General features: G+C 40.6%; 2 protein-coding genes and 1 long non-coding RNA gene across 3 annotated transcripts; 1 reads left to right on the plus strand and 2 right to left on the minus strand.

Moving 5' to 3' along the window:
• Positions 1–167: 167 nt before the first annotated feature.
• rsph10b (radial spoke head 10 homolog B) lies at positions 168–9496 on the plus strand. The gene is made up of 17 exons (XM_084434752.1): positions 168–233; positions 4252–4320; positions 4455–4628; positions 4717–4802; positions 4895–5015; positions 5123–5299; positions 5372–5492; positions 7003–7127; positions 7224–7413; positions 7515–7608; positions 7690–7769; positions 7892–8037; positions 8120–8227; positions 8303–8446; positions 8635–8689; positions 9107–9248; positions 9328–9496. Exons 1-17 carry the CDS (start codon positions 183–185, stop codon positions 9392–9394), a joined length of 1950 nt encoding a protein of 649 aa, XP_084290878.1. The 5' UTR covers positions 168–182; the 3' UTR covers positions 9395–9496.
• LOC311306271 (uncharacterized protein) lies at positions 9401–12288 on the minus strand (the record flags this gene model as incomplete). Its single annotated transcript, XM_084434592.1, has 6 exons — positions 9401–9444; positions 9565–9700; positions 10042–10079; positions 10183–10351; positions 10545–10552; positions 12207–12288. The coding sequence occupies 6 exons, from the start codon at positions 12286–12288 to the stop codon at positions 9401–9403; spliced, it is 477 nt and encodes a 158-aa protein (XP_084290718.1).
• Positions 12289–14030: 1742 nt separating this feature from the next.
• LOC311306555 lies at positions 14031–17524 on the minus strand. Its single transcript, XR_014630181.1, has 3 exons — positions 17384–17524; positions 15514–15594; positions 14031–14086 (listed from the first exon to the last, which is right to left on the minus strand). It is a non-coding gene; the product is annotated as an uncharacterized lncRNA (long non-coding RNA).
• Positions 17525–19272: the final 1748 nt, after the last annotated feature.

The raw sequence follows: 19272 nt of genomic DNA on the forward strand, positions 1-19272 counted from the left end.
GGACCAAACAATAATGAACATGATCAGTGCCGTAAAGTTCCCATTCTTCACCATATAATCGTGGAAAGGTTAGACATTCTTGCGAAACGATAACACTCAGATTGGTTGACAAATAAAATAGGGGTTTGTAGTGTTTGGGATCTTTTTTTTCTCTCAGATATGAGGGTGAAAAGTGTGGAGAAATGTTTCATGGAGAAGGTGTCGCTTACTTTCAAGGTGGCCACATTTACAAGGTGAGTGATGAACGATAACTTAGGGGTTTTCAACCTTTAGATCCTGTATAAAAATGTAAATCTAATTTAAATGCACTATTAAACTTTTATTAAGAACATTGCTAACATTACTACTGTACATTATATATTACTTAACAGATCTTTAATATATATAGGCTATATATAAAAAAATATATATATGAGAATGTTGTAAGGGAGGAAAGATGAACATTAGAAATAAATTCAATATATTTTATCACAAAACTGAACCCTAGGCCCAGTTTAAAAAACCCTGCCCTGAAATAGGCTACCTTCAGGGAACTCCAGTAGACAACAGATTCTACTTGAAAACCGTCTCGGTTACTAATGTAACCCTCGTTCTCTGAAAGAGGGAACGGGAGACGTAAAGTCGACGTGACGACGTAATTGGGATCACTTCAGGGAGCCCTATCAACTTCGAGTGTCTACAGAACGAGCAAATGAACGTTGGCGTGCGTGAATCGTGTCACGCACACATTGTTTTTCGCTGAGGAGCCGACATTGTGACGGCCATGCAGTGATGGTCAGCAACAGTGGCGACGGGACGTTACGTCTCCCGTTCCCTCCTTCAGGGAACGAGGGTTACATTAGTAACCGAGACGTTCCCTTTCAGTCGCTCACGTTCGACGTAACGTCGACGTGACGACGTAATTGGGATCCCTTGGAAAACGCCACGGTTGCTGCCACATCCAGCGCCCTACGCAAGACTCTCAGACCCCCAATTGGCTGGGGCGGAAGATCTGCGTAGAGGGAGTTCAACTGCTGTTCCATTATACCCCACACAGAGGAACTCTTTGGATAACACTGGGAAAGCGTGCCTTTCCGGGGAAAGGACGCTGCGGAGCCACATCCTGCCCGAAGGGAGGTAACATGTGGAGAATACACATATGGACTGGCCAAAGGTGCAGTGCAACATATGGAATGTCACTGGGGTGGCTCCAGCCCGAAGGGGGAGGCTACACCGGACAGTGACGGCAGAGCAGACTCTGCCAAGGGAAAGACACGGGCTCACCGCAGGGAGCTGGTCGTGGAAGAATACACATATTGGATCGCCGCAGGGATCACACATATGGAACCCAGCCTAGCACAAGTTACTCAAAGCACTAGGCCTGGCGTTGGACGCTCCGCAATGTCCGACTGCCGAAGGAGTGTGGAGGAGCTCACAGGATTCGCCAAGTGGGGAACTCGACTGGAGCAAAAAGCGCACGTATCCGTTCCGAGGAAGGGAGTGGTGCAGCAAGCCGACACTAGAGCGGGAACTTCGGTGTTACCGGCTGGTTGAAGCGAGCACACAGGAAGAACCCGGCTCAACACGTAAGCTATAAAACCTAGCGAACGTGTTAGGTGTCGCCCAGCCCGCAGCTCTACAGATGTCTGTCAGCGAGGCGCTGTGTGCCAGCACCCAGGAAGAAGCGACACCCCTAGTGGAGTGAGCTTTCAAACCGGGCGGGCAGGGCTTCGTAAGCCAAGGCGATGGCATCCACTATCCAGTGGGCCATCCTCTGCTTGGAGACAGCCTTTCCCTTCTGCTGGCCTCCGTAACAGACGAAGAGCTGATCTGAGGTCCTGAGGCTTTGCGTTCTGTCCACGTACAGACGCAGAGCACGAACGGGACAGAGAAAAGCCAGGGCTGGGTCTGCCTCCTCCGAAGGCAGCGCTTGCAGGTTCACTACCTGGTCCCGGAAGGGAGTGGTAGGAACCTTGGGCACGTATCCCGGCCGGGGTCTCAGGATCACGTGAGAGTTATCCGGGCCGAATTCTAGGCACGATTCGTCGACCGAAAATGCATGCATTTTACCCTCTTGATAGAGAGGGTACCCCTACCCTCTTGATAGAGGCCAACGCAACCAGGTGTACTGTCTTACAGGACAGGATTTTTAACTCAGCTGATTGCAGAGGCTGAAAGGGTGGTCTCTGAAGTGCCGAAAGGACCAGAGACAAATCCCAAGAGGGTATAGAGAGTGGGCGAGGAGGATTCAGTCTCCTCGCTCCCCTCAGGAACCTGACGATCAGGTCGTGCTTCCCCAAAGACTTACCATCAACAGCATCGTGATGTCAAGTCAAGTCAAGTCATCTTCATTTATATAGGCCTAGCGCTTTTAACAATGTAAGTTGTTTCAAAGCAGCTTTACAGAGATAAGCGTATCATTTAAGGTAACAGAGATTGTTTTGGCTTTATAATAGCGGCAACATACATTCAGGCAATAGCGGCAACATACACTTTAAGGGTGGAGGGAGACAGCCTTCGCTCCAGCCCTTCTTGCAGGAAGAAAAGCACGGCTCTGATCGAGCAAGATCGGGGGTTCTTCTCGTGAGAGGAGCACCAGTCAACGAACAGGTTCCACTTCAACGCATAGAGGCGCCTCGTAGAGGGGGCTCTAGCAGAAGTGATGGTGTCAACTACCGCAGGGGGTAGATCACCTAGAACCTCCGCGTCCCGTCCAGGGTCAGTGGGTCAGTGGCGGAACAAAAAGAAAAGGAAACAAAAGATTCTCCGCCCTGCCCTCCACCGGGGGAAAGCATGGAGGGCGAAAGCAGCCTGTCCACAGGCCTTGTAAGCCCTCGCCGTTAGACCGGACGAGAACTTACAGGCCTTGGACGGGAGGCGTGGATTACCCCGCCAAGAGGAGGCGGACGCCGGACACAATTGCATCGCGACAGCCCACTCCACTGGGGGGATATCCACATACCCTTTAGCTGCCCCGCCGTCAAGGGTGGCGAGGGGGGAGGAGCCACTAGGACAGCTTCAGGCACTATACGGTGCCTTCCACGTCCTAGAAAGCTCCTCATGCACCTCCGGAAAGAAAGGTACCGGGGCGGTGCACTGAGAACCAGCACGGCCCGCCCCGAGAAACCAATCATCCAACCGAGAAGGTTCGGGACGTGGTGGAGGGTTCCACGCAAGCCCGACCTTCTCGGCGGCCCGGGAAAGCATAGGCCATTCTGCCCATTCTGGATCGGTCTCGGACAACGCTACACGCCCCGAGGAGGGTAACGCAGCCGAGTCGTCATCTCCAGAGGACTGAAGCTCCCCCTCCGATGCTGCTATCAACATCTGGTCGTCAGGAGGAGCCCCACAGGAAACGGTTGGTCGTTCCGGAGAAGGACCAAGACGTTCGCTAAGGGACTCCAAAGGCAACAGCGCTTGTGAGGCGTGAGGGGCCTGCGGAGGTTGTCTCGACGGGGAAGCCCTCACGGTAATCCTCAGATCACCCTGGTCATGCGGCGAAGTAGGTCTATTCTGCGGGGCAGAATAAACACTAGATCGGGGCATAGGCGAGGGGACTGCACCTCCCTTGAGGCAAGCGAGTCTCGATCTAAGCGCTGAGATAGTCATATTCCCGCAATGGGAACATGAACTATCCACAAAAGCTGCCTCAGCGTGTTGAATGCCCAAACACGAGAGGCAACTACTGTGGCCATCTGCTGGCGCCAGGGAATGACGGCATCCAGAAACGCACAAGCGGAATGACATCTGTGTTGCTCTTTTAGTGAAATAAAAAAAATAGAAACACTCTCTCAATGTTGAGGCACCCAGGGGTAGCCGTGGTGTGAATAAACACACAGGCGGAACACCCACCGATACCGACACATACACAATACACAAAACAGCAGTGCTGTGAAAACAGCAGTTGTGAGCTGCAATGCTCGCGGCCACCGCTGATCGCGCCATCACACCAACACGAATGAGAGTCTTCTCATTCTCAGTAAGCAGTCTGTAGGTTCAGAAGTCAAACAAAAGCTCGGCTCCAAAGTGAAAGACAATGTGTGCGTGCGCCCGCTTCCTGTTTATACCCGCGCTGCGGGGCAGGGGCGCGTGACGCGATTCACGCACGCCAACGTTCATTGGCTCGTTCTGTAGACACTCAAAATTGATAGGGCTCCCTGAAGTGATCCCAATTACGTCGTCACGTCGACGTTACGTCGAACGTGAGTGACTGAAAGGGAACTTAAATTACCGAACATTATTTCATTATTTCTACCATTTTGTATTCATTAGGGTTGTTTTTCACATGGGTTGATGCATGGCTCTGGTGAATATATCTGGTCAGACGGTGTAAAGTATCAGGTATGTTAAGAGTTCATGGAAGTAAAAAATGTACAGGAAGATTTACATTAGCTAGGATTTGATAAGTCACATAATACCCCAGTGTTTTGATTGGAGAAATGAATTACTCATAGCGAAATTAACTGTTGTGGCAGGGTGATTTTAAATTAAATGTTCCCATGGGACATGGGACTTACACCTGGCTAGATGGCAGCACTTATGAGGGGGAGTTACACCAAGGTGTCCGTCATGGTGTCGGGGTGTTCAAATGTTTCAAAACCTCTACTGTGTACAGAGGTCAGTGGTATCTGGGCAAAAGACAAGGGCAGGTATGTGCATACACACATCTATTGTCTCAACTTTCCTCACATGCATTTAATAATAAATATCTTGACTGGTGTCCTGTGATGGTGACAGGGTGTAATGTACTATAACCAAGCATCCACATCATGGTACAAAGGAGACTGGGTGAACAACAGCAGAGAGGGTTGGGGAAAGCGGTGGTGTGTGATAGTAATAATTTCTCTATAAATATTTTTTTTTCTTTATAAATTAATATTTGAAGAAAATATAAATATATTTGTTTCCCATTAAGTTACCCATCTGGCAATGTGTATGAAGGACAATGGAGGAACAATGTCCGACATGGAGAAGGAACAATGAGATGGGTTCAGTTGGATCAGCAATACAGTGGACAGTGGTTAAATGGCATTCAGGTCTGTCATTTACTAACTTTGCCCTTATTTTTAGGGTCATTTCCTACATTATGATTTTGTATAATTTTGTACTGAAAATTTTAGCAGAAGTTTCTTACTTATTGTAGGATGGAAAAGGAACGCACACATGGTTCTGTAAAAGAGTTCCGTGTTCTCAGTACCCTCGTATGAACGAGTACATGGGAGAATTCGTTAAAGGCATGCGTCATGGTCAAGGACAGTTCTTATATGCCAGTGGGGCTGTGTATAGTGGAGAGTGGAAACATGACAAAAAACATGGACAGGTAAACCACCTTTCAAACTATGGAGATGTGAGATGGTTGTGTGATTCCAACACTACAGATGGTCTTTTGCAGGGGAAATACACTTTTGAAAATGGACGGGTATATGAAGGGGAGTTTAATAAGGACTGCATAGCTGAATTTCCTGCCTTCACTCCTGGCCTGAGTGGGATTACGACTCCTTTTCCAGACGAGAGTAAAGTATTAAGTAATATTCATGACCAGAATTAAATATTTAGAATTAAATATCATTAGCTCTCTGGAATACTTGATTCTGATTGGTCAATTAATGGCTACTAAACTATATAGTTGACCATTGTCCCTAGCAACTGATTTCCTACATAACTAAATTGAATTGTATAAATGAATATTTATATATAAATGTAGTTTACAATGTATAATTGTTACATTTATTATAAAATAAATGTATATATATATATATATATACTCTTGCCTATATACATTTATTATTTCGTATATTAAATTATTATTCAGTTTCCTGTTCTTAGCTGAGTGGCACCTAGTGTGGTCTTCTGCTGCTGTAGCTCGTTCTGCTTCGATGTTTGATGTGTTGTGCATTCAGAGATGCTCTTCTGCAGACCTCGGTTGTAACAAGAGGTTATTTGAGTTAGCCTACTCTTACCTTTCTATCAGCTCAAACCAGTCTGGCCATTCTCCTCCGACCTCTGGCACCAACAAGGCATTTTCGTCTACGGAACTGCCACTCACCAGATATTTTCTCTTTTTTCTGAGATTGAGTTGCTGCCATGTGAATGGCTGATAATATATTTGCGTTAACGAGCAGTTGAACAGGTGTACCTAATAAAGTAGCCAGTGAGTGTACAGTTGTAATCAAAATTACAATTGCCAGAAGCTGTATGGTGTTTGGTTAAACATCTCGTTTGCATCAGGTCATAATAGCAAAAGGGTGTTCTACTAAGTATTAAAGATGCTTACCATAAAGGGGTTGAATAATTGTGAGACTGAAGAAGTAATTAAAAGTTGCATTTTCAGTTGAATTTGTGGAAATCATTTGAAACATTTGTGTTGAGCTATTTCAATTACTTATGTTTGATTTGTTCATTGCAAACAGCTGAAAGTCTGTACATTTTGCCAATAAACCTGATTTGCAATGGGGGTTGAATAATTTTGATTACAATTGTATATTAAATTATAATTATACAAAAAACTCCAGGACAGCTTAAAAGACCAATTTCGATAAAACCTCATCTATTAGCCAGTTATATAATTGTACCTACTAACAAGCTTAAATTAAGGTATGAAACAGAAAACAGTATGTCACAGAAAACCACATGTTATAAGTAAGCAAAGCATAAAAGTGCATCTAATCAAACAAGCTATAGTGCTGGTTAAATAAATATCTAATTTGACAGTTCCATCAAATGACCTGAAACACTCTCACATTGGCCATCCTCGTTGATCCCTGAATAAAAAAAGGTTAACTCTATGCATTTATGTGGTAAATAGCATGGTAATGTACCGTAAACAGTCATTCTAAAAAATAGTAAATAAATAAAACCTTTAGAGAGAGTTAACTTATCAGAATTTTTTGACAGTGTACTATAAACACTGTTTAATTAATTTCATGTCCCTTACAGTATGTCAAGAGGTTTTTTTTATTTTTATTATTATTATTATTTTTTTTTTACTTATAGTGTTTCTAATAGTTTATCTCTGTTAATTAGATGATTCATCCAAAAGATCTTCACAGTCAAGCACAAACTCCTCACTCGGATCTGACATGGTTTTGAACATCAATACTCTGTTAGACAGAGTCCCTGAGGACCACAGAGATCAAGAACTCAAACAGGTTTTTGTCCTTATTTGAAATGAATCCTAAGGTAAATCCAGAGCCAAAATTGTGTTGGTGTGCTGTGTAAGTATTATTTTATTTCCATCTGTGCAGGTGGAGTTTGCAGTGCTGAGACACATTGGTTTGTTAAGGGAGATATATAGCTTCTACAGCAGCCTTGGACATGAGAAATCTCCAGACAAAATATTCCCCCTGACCTACCTGCAGTTCTCTCGATTTCTCATGGACTGTAAAGTTCACCAGCACGGCATCACGCAAGCGCAAATAGATCATCTCATCACTGGTAATGTCTTTAAGCATAATAATGGTTTGTGATGTTTTCTCTTTATATCAAATAAACTATTTGTAATCAAAGTTTTGCTTGTTGTCACTGTCTGAATCCAGATCAGGTTTATTATCCTTTCACTGCCATTCTACCGAGAGAGTGTATCAGCTATATTATTGTTGTAGCATATCATGTTTGCCACGAAGATATTGAGTGAGTATTTTCCTACAATGATAGGATTTTTTATGTTCTTGAAAGTTTCCATCTAGTCACAGATCACTTGTCATGTTACAGGTCCTCTAATAACATACTCGCAGCATGTTTTTCAAAGCTCATGAGGCAGAATATCATTCCCAATGCAAAGAATGTGAAAGGTAGAGAGATACACATTATATTATGATTGTATTATTACAAATTGTCTTGAATGTCCCTGTTAAACATAGACTGTGTCTATTTTATTGTTTTATTTTATTAAAAATGTATTTCTTTATTTTAGGCTCTCTGTTCTGCCACCCTGACCATGCTTCAGTTGCATGTCACTACTCAGACAGATGCTGGGAAATTTACCAGGAACTGTGTGAAGCAAATTCTGTCCAGCCTGACCAAACCTTGACTGCAAGGCAATTTGTCTGGTTGCTTAAGGTAACAGGCCTCTTACTTTCATCTAGTCTCAACTTACTAAGAATTATTCACACATAATTCTTATGCATAGTCCTGTTCACAGGACCTCTCTTTATATGACAGCGAGCTAACCGTGTCCAAAGTGTTAGAGATCCTCTCTGTTGACAGTTCTGCAATTCATGATGGAATCTACATCAACCTGGACCTGGAGGTCAGTAGCTGAACTCATGTTTTTTTTTTGGTTGATCTTACTTTGATTTGATATGACAAATTATTTTGGTTGTAGATTAGCTTTCTGGAGTTCTTTGAGGCATTGTTGGGCTGTGCTGAGGTGAAAGGCCAGAGAATCCAAACTGATGTTGAGAGCCAGACTGACACAAGTCATTGGGACGACACCACGCAGAATATTACAGAGCCAAGTTCACTTCAAGTCAGTGCCTGTTTTTTCAATTTTTAAGAATGAAATTTCAGCCATTTTCTCTCATGTTGGCAGTACAAAGTCTCTTGAGATTTGTAGATACCACTCAGTATCACATACAGGTGGATATTATCTTAGCTGGGGTGAAAGCTAACCAGACTGTCTCTATTAAGTTGCTCTTATCTTTTGAAATGTTTCAGTTATCCCTATCTGAGGAGATGGAGCAAAGACAAAGTCCTGTGCTTGCTTTCAAAGGTTTGACTTCACAAATGCAATTCATAATGGAAAATGTGGTCTGTCCTTGTTACTATATCTGTGGTTCTCAACTAGGGGGTCTCAGCAAACTTCCAAAGGGGCTTTAAGGTGACTTAAAATAAAATAAAGACAAAATAAAGATCAAGGGTTGTACTATTCTGGAGGATGTTTGAAACGCTGTATTGCTAGCACTTACATTATTGCCTTTGCTTGTATTCCTCATTTGGAAGTAGTTTATTTTATTTTAAATAAAAGCATATGCTACATGAATAAATGTAAATGTGCTTCCCACAGTCTTGGAAAACGATATGAGGTAGCCTAATTTAAAAGTGTCACCTGGAAAATTCATGTAAATGAATAAAATCTTAGTTATGCCTCTGATAGTGGGCTAATAGTGGGCTAATTTCATATCCTCAGAGAAGGACTGGATGCAGAAAACACAGCAGTTCTTCACTCAGACCTTCTTCCCTGCATATGAGCACAGCGTGAAGCTGGAGGAGGAGAGACTCAAGCTGAGAGAAAAGAACAGAAGTGGTCTTGCAGATTCTGACAAAGCAAGGTATTTAAAAAAAAATCCCCTAGATTTAAAAAAGATGGTTTTTGAAGCCCATATTTTTATAATTTACAATTATTTTCAGACATACAGAACAGCTGGAGGCTGAGGAGAGACAAGACGAAGATGGAAAGAGAGTTTCCAAACAATAATGTTAATCACTCGCCCCCTTCTCCCAAGACCCATGTGACCTCTACCACGTCTGGCATTCAAAACAATCAGTCACCAGAATAAGATAAAGTAAATTCACAGAATGGAAGTACATCGTTTTTTTTGCTTTGTTAAAAACACTGTGAATGCCAATAAAATAAGGAAAAAAAACATCCACATTCAAAGAGTGAGTGGATGTGCTTTTGTTTGTTTGTGGGAGGAGTGAACATGATCAGGTCACGTTCACACATTGATGGTCTCACTCTCTCCTTCTGCTCTGGGGTGAACAGCAACAGATTGTCTGACATCTGAAACACAAGGTTATGGACAAATTAAAAATTAAACTCTCAGAAAGTGTGATAGAGTAGTGGTTCCCCCAGTCATGGAAAACAAAATGATGGTTTCCATGGTTGAAAAACTAAAAATTACAAAAAAATCTTTAGGATTTAAGATTGTATTCATAAAAATCAAGTCATAAACATTTGTGTAGAAATTGTTTTACTAGTTGCACATCTATAAAATATTTTATTGGATCAAAATTGCTGAATCAGATCCAAATTCTGAGTGAATTTCCATGACTGGAAAACAGTGGGAACCCTAATGAAAGACAGAAGAAATGACAGTTAATAAAGGAAAGATGTAAATCCACCTGACTGGTCCCGGGTGTGAACATCATTCTGGGAAGAACTGAGACAGGAGTGCAAGAGAGAGAAGTGAGTGCCCACATGCCCCCCAACAAACCATATGTGAGCATTAATAACATTATGATGTGATATGAAGGACAAACTACCTGTAGGTGTTGCCAAGACATCAAGACGACGCTCCTCTGCCGGAGTCACAGGACTCTCCATCTCAGCATCCTCCACCACAAGGGAAAACCTCTCTGCTGCAAGACCCGGAGACATGCTGTCTCTCACTGTTGGCTGCAGGTAACGCTCAAAGTCCAAACTAGTAGCATCCTGGGAAAAATACATCAGAACATGATCCATAAACTCTCAAGTAAAAGAAAAAAAAACCTCTCCTGACTATTAGTAGGATTTAGGGATGCAGAATAAAGGTTAGCTATACTATGTATCTTTTTGACCCATGTTATATGGTTAACATGAAAGTTTTTTACTCAGGGTCCCAGTTCTGATCCAAAAGTCTCAGTACTGTCAGATCTAAAGGTGGGAGATATGACCAAAATCTTATCAGAATACAAGTAGCCTAATTTTATTTCACTATAATGATAAAGTCATTTTTGCTTTAAATAAGGTTAGCCTATTATATCAAATTTGAGACCATTGAAATTTCATTATTCTTGTCACCAATCTTGTATCTCCATATTTCATAATTTAAATTTTTTCATTAATGATTACTATTGGTCAACCTTTACATCTGTCTGTGGGTTGTGTATTCGAGGACCAGAGAAGAGGGTCTCAGTCTAGCATTTGTTGTTGAGTCATAGCCAGTACAGTCTTAAATAGCCTCTGCATAGCACTTCATCTTTAAAGGTAGGGTAGGCAGTTTTCAGAGTGGCTAGCTTTAAAAGCATGAGATCCCACCCTCCCTTCAGAGCACTCTTCAAAGGCGTGCCTTCAAAACACATGAACGCACACAGCAGAGTTTGCAAAGCATCACGTGATGGTGTTAAACTACCTCATGTCTCAAAGCACAAACAACTTGAAGAGTGTTGCATACTTAGTTAATATAATAATCTGATGCATAGTTAAAGTAATATGTTTGTTACATTAATAAGATAGAACGAATGCTTGTTACTTTAAGGGTTGGACACGGAAGTGATGTAAAGGCTTGAATGTTTTTTGCACACAGTTCGGTGACGTAAAACGAAAAAAGCAGAAACAATAAAGAAGTGAAGTAAGCTCAAGTACGAGTCGTATTACAGATATAAAAAGAGCACTGACCTGTACCACCTGACTGCTGCAGATTCATTTTGATGTTGATAGGGTTGCCATTGAAACGAATAAATTCAAGTCACGAACCACTCCGAGTATATCATAATGGGTTTCCATCTCTTCCAAATGACAAGTATGAACACAAGCATAAGCTCGTTGTGCACTGATGATGTGTGATGTCAGCACGAGCAGGGTGCGCGGAGGTATGAATATACATGCGTTGACGACATCGTAACATTGCATTCGGGCCGAATGCAATTAGAAGAACATTTTATAGTCCTACACCTTCCACAGACACACACACACACAAATACATTTAGACCACTTAACTTAGTGATTGCTATCAGTATGTGAAGAGACTTTCAATTAGCATAACAAAAAAATGCTTCTGGAACAAATCGCCTACCCTGCCTGGATTTTGGCCAAATTACAAAAAACTGAGCGCCCACATAACTCACAGGCTATAAAAAGTTTACTGTATATATAGTTGATGAAAACGTAATATGATGCACTTACTGCCTCCGATGCGGCCGTTCTAATGACTGACCAAAGTATGTCCGACAGTCTCTGGTCAAAAACCTTGTAACTACATTTGAGCTTGATTTTGGTAAAATGTTAATATGACAGCACATGCAATTGTCTGAACAAATAAAACAAATAAAAACACTACATCAACTTTGACAACACCATGTTTAATTATTTTTAAAAAGTGTTTCATTCTGAAAAGTAGTGTTTTTGGAGACACAAGGTTTCCACCCGACAGTGACGGTATTACTAATTAGACGGTATGTTCTAATTAGTTGTGATTGTGCCATTTTCACTTTCAGTAAAAGCTTGCATCAAACCTAGTTAGGATACTGTGTTAGACTTTGAGTTAAGACAACTTTCAATTTAATACCAGCTAAAACTAAAGCCTTACTCTCCTCCGGGATAGCGGTATCATCAAATCGTGACTCCCACAGCTCAGAAAATCCAGTCAAACGCTCAGTCTCGCTGGCCATCACTGCCCTTTTGAAACATGTACAGCGAAACAACATACACTACCGTTCAAACTTTTAGGGTCAGCAAGACTTTTAAAAAGAAATTAGGTAACTTGTATTCAGAAAGGATTCATTAAATTGATCAAAAGTGACAGTACAAAAGATTTCCATTTCAGATAAATGCGGTTCTTTAGAACTTTCTCCTCAAAGAATCTTGAAAAATGCATCATGGGTGTGATAGAGGATTTAATTGACTAAACCTTTTCAGTAAAACATGATAAACAATTCACAGTCGGCATCACTTTCAACTGGATTTTCCAGCAGATCAACGGTCTTAAAAATCTTGGGTTGTGGTGATGGGCAGAGACTCGCTCTGAAAAATATTTTGTTCTTACATCCTTAACCATTCTGATATACTCTAATAGCAGCTCCTTCATGCTAATATAGTGTATTTTGAGTCCAGATTTTTTCCAACTGCGTTGTGTGTTCAGCCTTCCTACATTCCCTTTTCAAGCAGTGAGTACTGTTATTGAGTCATGGCTATCATTTCTGGACTTAGACTTAACCTTAAGGGGTACTGACATTTTTTGATGAGGGCAAACAGATTGCATTGAAACTAACAAGCAGACTGTTAGTATTAGAATGTTTAGACAAGCAAGGGCTTTGACGGTCAAACATTGTGCAGAATTGAGAGACTATGCTCATTAAAGATGCGAGAACATACAGTATGTCGTGGGATGAGACCTTATTAATAGCTGGTGAATCACAGTTAAAAAAACTATACATTTATGATCAGATACAGTCATATCCAATAATTCCACAGTGGACTCTCACACCTAAAGTAAAAACAAGGTCCAAAGTGTGACCGCGATTATGTGTTTGTCCCCATACATCTAGTTTGAAGTTAAAAGAATGTGATATTTACAAACTCAGAGGCACAATTATTGGTGGAGTTAGACATATGGATATTAAAAAAATATATAAAAAAAAAAAAAAAAAAAAAAACCCCAAAGAACAACTTCGTCAGTTTAAAACAAGAGTAGATAATTCAGGAAGTTCTGCTCAAAGAATTATTTATTATATAAAAAAAATAAAAAAAATTAAAGGTGGAAGATGTTAACAAGAAGTTTAATTCCTTGAAAGAGGCAGAAGCAAGGGATTGGAAAGAGGAAGTCAGGCCTGTCGTCAGAAAAAGAGTGGTCAAAGTAAACCACATTATCAGCACCATCCTTTAATAATCTTGCATTTCAAATGTGAAGCGTGTAATTCTCATATCCTGTCCTTTTCTGCTACAGAAGCCTCCTGCCGTAGGAGGGAAGGCCGGAGCAGGTGCAGGTGCCAGCGCTGCAGTGAAGAGTCGACTGGCTGCTGTGAAGGCTGCCATGAGAGCCAAGCAGGCTGAACAGAAAGCTTCTGAGACGTCACACAACATCCAGGACGATGCAGATTCTGTTCCTGCGGCCCCTGCCGCCACACAGACTGTGGTGTTCCATGGAGGCTTTTTCCAGGTGGAAAGCCCAGTGAAACCATTACTCTGAACTTTACTTGTCCTTAGTAAGCATGAGTTGTTGTTTTTTTTGTTACAAGCTCCACCTGTACCTCACACATCCATCCAGAGATCAGTAATGCAGTAGAAAAGTCCAGTAGACCAATCACGAAACTTTCCCATCCAGTCCGAGCATCTTGCGGATTCTTCGGAACCTCAGCTAGAGGAATGCATTCCAGAGTCTATGCTCAGTCCTTCCTCCCAAGAGGAACCACAAGAGGACATGGTCTCTGAAGCGAGTTTGCCACCTTCCAGGTGAAAAGCCTAATCAAACTAAGAAGGAATGATATTATCTTCAGTTAGCTTGAGTAAAATAAACAAATAAATAAATAAACTTGGGATAGTATTAGCTTGTGAAATTGAAAATGGTGACAAGACTCAAGGTTTTGTCATGCGACTCCATTACCCCTCATGTGATTTTTTTTCCATGTGCTCCATAGTACTTGTCATGTCCTTATTGGTTCATTGTTTTGTTTACAGGTGTTCTTTTTGTGATTAGTCCTTGTGTATTTCAGCCCTCATGATTGCCCGGTATTTTGTTGGGTATTCTGTAACATAGCTGATGTCGAGCAGACGAAGACAATGACGTAGCGAACCCAAGTGCAGATTATTTGTGAAAATCCAAAATCCAAGAACATGAAACTGACTACAAACAAAATCCAATATGTGAAAAATCATTAACGGGAATAATTAACAAAGTTGTCTCATGTGCTAGGTCTTTGTTAATACGTTTTATTCCCATTAATGATTTTTCACATATTGGAATTTGTTCATAGTCTGTTTCATGTTCTTGGATTTTCACAAATAATCTGCACTTGGGTTCGCTACGTCATTGTCTTCGTCTGCTCGACATTAGCTATGTTACAGAATACCCAGCAAAATAACCGGGCAAACATGAGGGCTTAAATACACAAGGACTAGTAACAAAGAACACCTGTGAACAATGAACCAATCAGGGCATGACACAAATACTAAGGAGCAAATGAAAAGATCACATGAGGGGTAAGGGAGTCACATGACAATGGGAAAGCTTCAAAAAGGAATTCAAAACTAGACATGACTAAAAGGCAACACAAACAGTGTTCCTGTTTTTAACTTTTTAATTCAAAGAATCCAAAATAAAAGGTTTCACAATTTCCACAAAATATTTAGCAGTACAACTGTATTTAACAGTGATAAGAAATGTTTTGAGCACCAAATCAGTATAGACCTTATTCAGAGCGGCGCCATTACAGGTATGAAAGTGAGGCTGTGAGGGATAGACTTGCCGTGTTTCCAATGGCATCCGCTGTAAAAAGCTGTATAAAGCTCCTAGATTACTTACAATTCTCCACAGCTTATATTGTCGGGAGTTTGTCAACTGAAATTTCTTGGAAAGATTTTTCCAGTGTTTCATGAACAGAACGATCCAAAAACACATGCATGTCTGTCCCTCACAGCCTCGCTTTCATTCCCATTAAAAATCAAAGATGACGCTGCTGTGAATAAGGTCTATATTACAATGATTCCTGAAGGACCATTCTGAAGATTTATACCAATTGATTTTTATTGCATTTTTGTATAAACGCAGCCTGGGTGAACATGAGACTTTAAAATTATTATGACGTCAAACTTTGGAGCAAATATGAAAATGTTAACATTGGCAACTATCCTCCACTTGCGTCTTTTGCACATTCCTAAATTTAAGTGAGTGGTTTTACCTGTAGCTGCTCTGGTTTTGGTGGAAGTCAGAGCTTTGCAGTTGTTCTTGGCTGGAGCTCTGGTGGTCGATACGGCCTCAACTGTACAAACACAATAACAGTGTTTAATAACAGCATGAATGCATCACAGTTCGCTTCTAGACAAACCATTTCAGTTTGATCGATCAATGATTCACATTTGGTAATATGGGACCACATATCCTCCTGGGACCCAGGAATAAACTTTTGTCCACTGTAGTGGACATTATATTTTAGTGAATTTCTCTGACACCGCACGTCACATGACACAATCTGGGTGTCCTGTAAAGAGCACATTCAGGACTTTTCAGAGATACCAAATGTTTGGAGGTTTCACCATGAAAACAACTTCTCCTTGGTCTTTAAAAATGTCTGACATTAATTTAGTAATCAAATGTAGGAAATATGATAATATATTGTAATTATAATTTAAATCGGACTACTTTTCAAATTGTATTTCATAAACCAACATCTCAGGAAAATGTTATGGGGTTTCAAAAAAAAAAAGAAAAAAAAAAGTCTTTCTGTTCCAGAACAGGGCATTGATTTCATACATGTCCACCGTAGAGGACATCAGGACTTAAATCATGTTTATCAGGCGTTTTGTGAGACACAACAAGTGAATATGTAAATAAATTATACATCAATATTCCTATGAAATATTAGATATTATTATTAAAATGTTGCCAATTATTACTCCAATTATACTTCTTTTTTTCATTAAATGTTGCTCCAAGAACACATTAATGTGCACATTAGATACAGTGTACAGACACATTGCATTGAATGGGAATATTAATTTATGGCCATTTTACCCACATATATAAAGTAAAATGGTGTATCAGTTCATTCCATTATATATTTCATAACATAGTTAAGAATCATCTTTATACAAATTTTTATTAAAAATAAATAAATCCTGAAACCCCAAAATGTATAGGCGATAAGAAAATAAAAAATAAAAAATCCCATTGGTTTTGCCAATACATATAATTTCATGTCATTTTATTTTTTAAACAACTGAGTCCTGGTGTCCGCTACAGGACATAGCATAACGTATGAATAAAATATTATTTTTCAAAAATGTTTTTTTTACCATTTGTTTCTTGTGCTCTAAACAACATAAAAAAATATATACTTTTTTTTTTCCTGGGTCTCAGGAGGATATTTATAAAATACACACATCTATGGAAGCGGAATTTAGAACCAATTTGACAGTGTTTTATTCACGTCAGAAATAGGCTACATCGTGTAGGCTAGGTAACTAGATAGTTTACTTTCCCTTTTTCTCCTCCCAGTTTACCGGCCACTTTCTTTCATGTCTTTCGGGAGAAGTGGATGAATTTGCGCGTTGTAAATCCGAACACTCTTGATTCTCTGCGCTGAAGAGCAAACTACGGCGGCGCCGATCACCCGTTATCATCTCGTGATCATCTCGTGATCATTATAAAAGTGTTTAAAAGACAAAATACAATCACTAGCTAACACATATTTGAGAATCGGAATATCAGATTTCACAATAAGACGACAGTTTGTTCAAGCTAAAACCAAGAGGTTTATTTTCTCATAGCGAAATGAACTGTGTAATTTTGAATATTGAATAATGGACAAAATTAAGATTGATGAATCCAAAACCAAGGTTTATATTTTAAAGCGTAAGGGAGCAAGTAGGGCCTACCAAAGTGTAGAACATTTTTGTTATGCAGTTTAAAGTAAAAAATGTTATACTTTCTATTTCTATTCTATTCAATATTACTGTAGTGCAATTCGTCGTAAAATGTGTGGGGGCCAGAGATCCTTACTTTACTTGGGGCCCCCAAAAAGGTAAACCCGCCCCTGGGTGAACATCTACCTGGCAAGTATGGCAGGCACGTAGTCCACAGGAAACTGGTGAAGCACGGTAATAGTTGCGCAGGTGAGTAAAACATGTAGGAATGAATGATAACACTGATAGAAATTCTTGACTTGGAAGGAGCTCAACAGAGATAAGTTTAAACTTGCAAAACAATGGCAGGAGCAGTTTGAGCGATCAGAAAGTGAAAACTGAGTCAGTGTCCTTATGTAGCAGAGGTGCTGGCCGGGTGAGACAATGAGCAGGTGTGTGTGATTAATCAGGGGAGGGGGAGCACTGTGTGTTTGTGTGTGCGCGCGTAGGGAGGGGAGGGCCTGGAGAGTCCGTGACAACTTCTAGAGCAGGGGATGTCCAAAGTCGGTCCTGAAGGGCCACTGTCCTGCAAAGTTTAGCTCCAACTTGCCTAAACATACGTGCCTGGAAGTTTCTAGTGAGACCTTGATTATCTGGTTCAGGTGTGTTTAATTGGGGTTGGAGCTAAACTCTGCAGGACAGTGGCCCTCCAGGACTGAGTTTGGACACCCCTGGTCTAGACGCAAATTGGGAAGTCCAAATCTGCAGGAATGAGGCATTTAAATGCATTTTCAGGCTTGACAGAGTTATTACTACGGGTAACATATAATTTGTAATTGATTATTAAAAGAGAAAAGCAAATAAGCTTCTTTTTTTTTTTTTTTTGTCATATAGTTCAACAGTGCAGCTGATGTTTATTTAAAACGTGATTATGCAGCGTTTAGTATTGTAGCCTGGGGCATGTTCAAGTTCAAAACGGTGCGCAACGGTTTGCTACGGTTTCCGGGTTGAACGTCATGTTTCCTGGAAACGGCGTGCACCGGTGTGCAACGGGGTTTGAGATACGTTTTCTCTTGTTTGGTGGGTGTGTCAGAACTGCAGTCCAATCAGCAGCAACATGTATATAAAGCACGTGGTATTATAGTGAACTCGCACAATGGGTTCAAGCAAGGAAGTAATTTACAAATGTGTTTGATGCAGCTCGGTATACGCAACAACTGAGGATATTAGAAGACATGTTTGTCGAAAGTTTTATTGTAAAAAATATAGGATATCAACATAATAATGATGTAGTTGTTTATATTTTTAGCTTCATTGCAAGTGTATTTGTATAGAAATAAACAATGGTAATTAAGTGCTTTTCCTAAAAATGAGAAAGAAAATACAGGGTATTAAAACAGTATGACCTACAAATAAAGTCAGTATGTGAGGCTAAATAGATGTGTTTTAGTCTGAATTTGGTAAGATGTGTGCTTCCATTTCAGTTTCAGCAATCCCTTCACTCGATTGGGATGTTCTCTTTTGTTCTGGGCGGCAAGTGCAGTAACTGTAACATCGGGCATATTTTGTAGTATTAAACACATATTTATACCGACTTCATCAAGCTCAGAAAATTCTTCACAAAGATCACAAAGAATGGCCTTCTCAGCTGCCATAGTTGCAACTCTTGCGTCATCAGAACAGTGTGTTCAACGCATCACCGTTTCTGTTTAAAAAACGTTGTGCAACGTTTTGTCGGGGCTGAACGCAGCCCTGATATGCATTTCTGTTGAAAATGACCAATCAGGGGAATTACTGGTAGTGAGAATTCGCTCAAATCCTCTCAAAACAAAGATTCATTGTGAAGTTTAGTCAGATTAACTGTTTAAAACAGGAGTTTGCAGTGAATTGACTGACAGCTTCAGATTTCTGACCAAACAGATTATGTTATTATAGTGATTTGATAATCTCTAAAATATATTTTGGAAAGCAATACGCCTGAAAAAGCTGTCAAGGAGTGCAAATGACTAATGAGTAAATAATTAAGTGCTCCTCTGCCGCCATCTACTGTGGTAATTTTGCCTTTTTAATTTGAAAATAAAAGTGTTTGAATTTTA

The sequence above is a fragment of the Rutilus rutilus genome, assembly GCF_951802725.1.
Source record: "Rutilus rutilus genome assembly, chromosome: 16".
In the NCBI taxonomy this organism is placed as follows: domain Eukaryota; kingdom Metazoa; phylum Chordata; class Actinopteri; order Cypriniformes; family Leuciscidae; genus Rutilus; species Rutilus rutilus.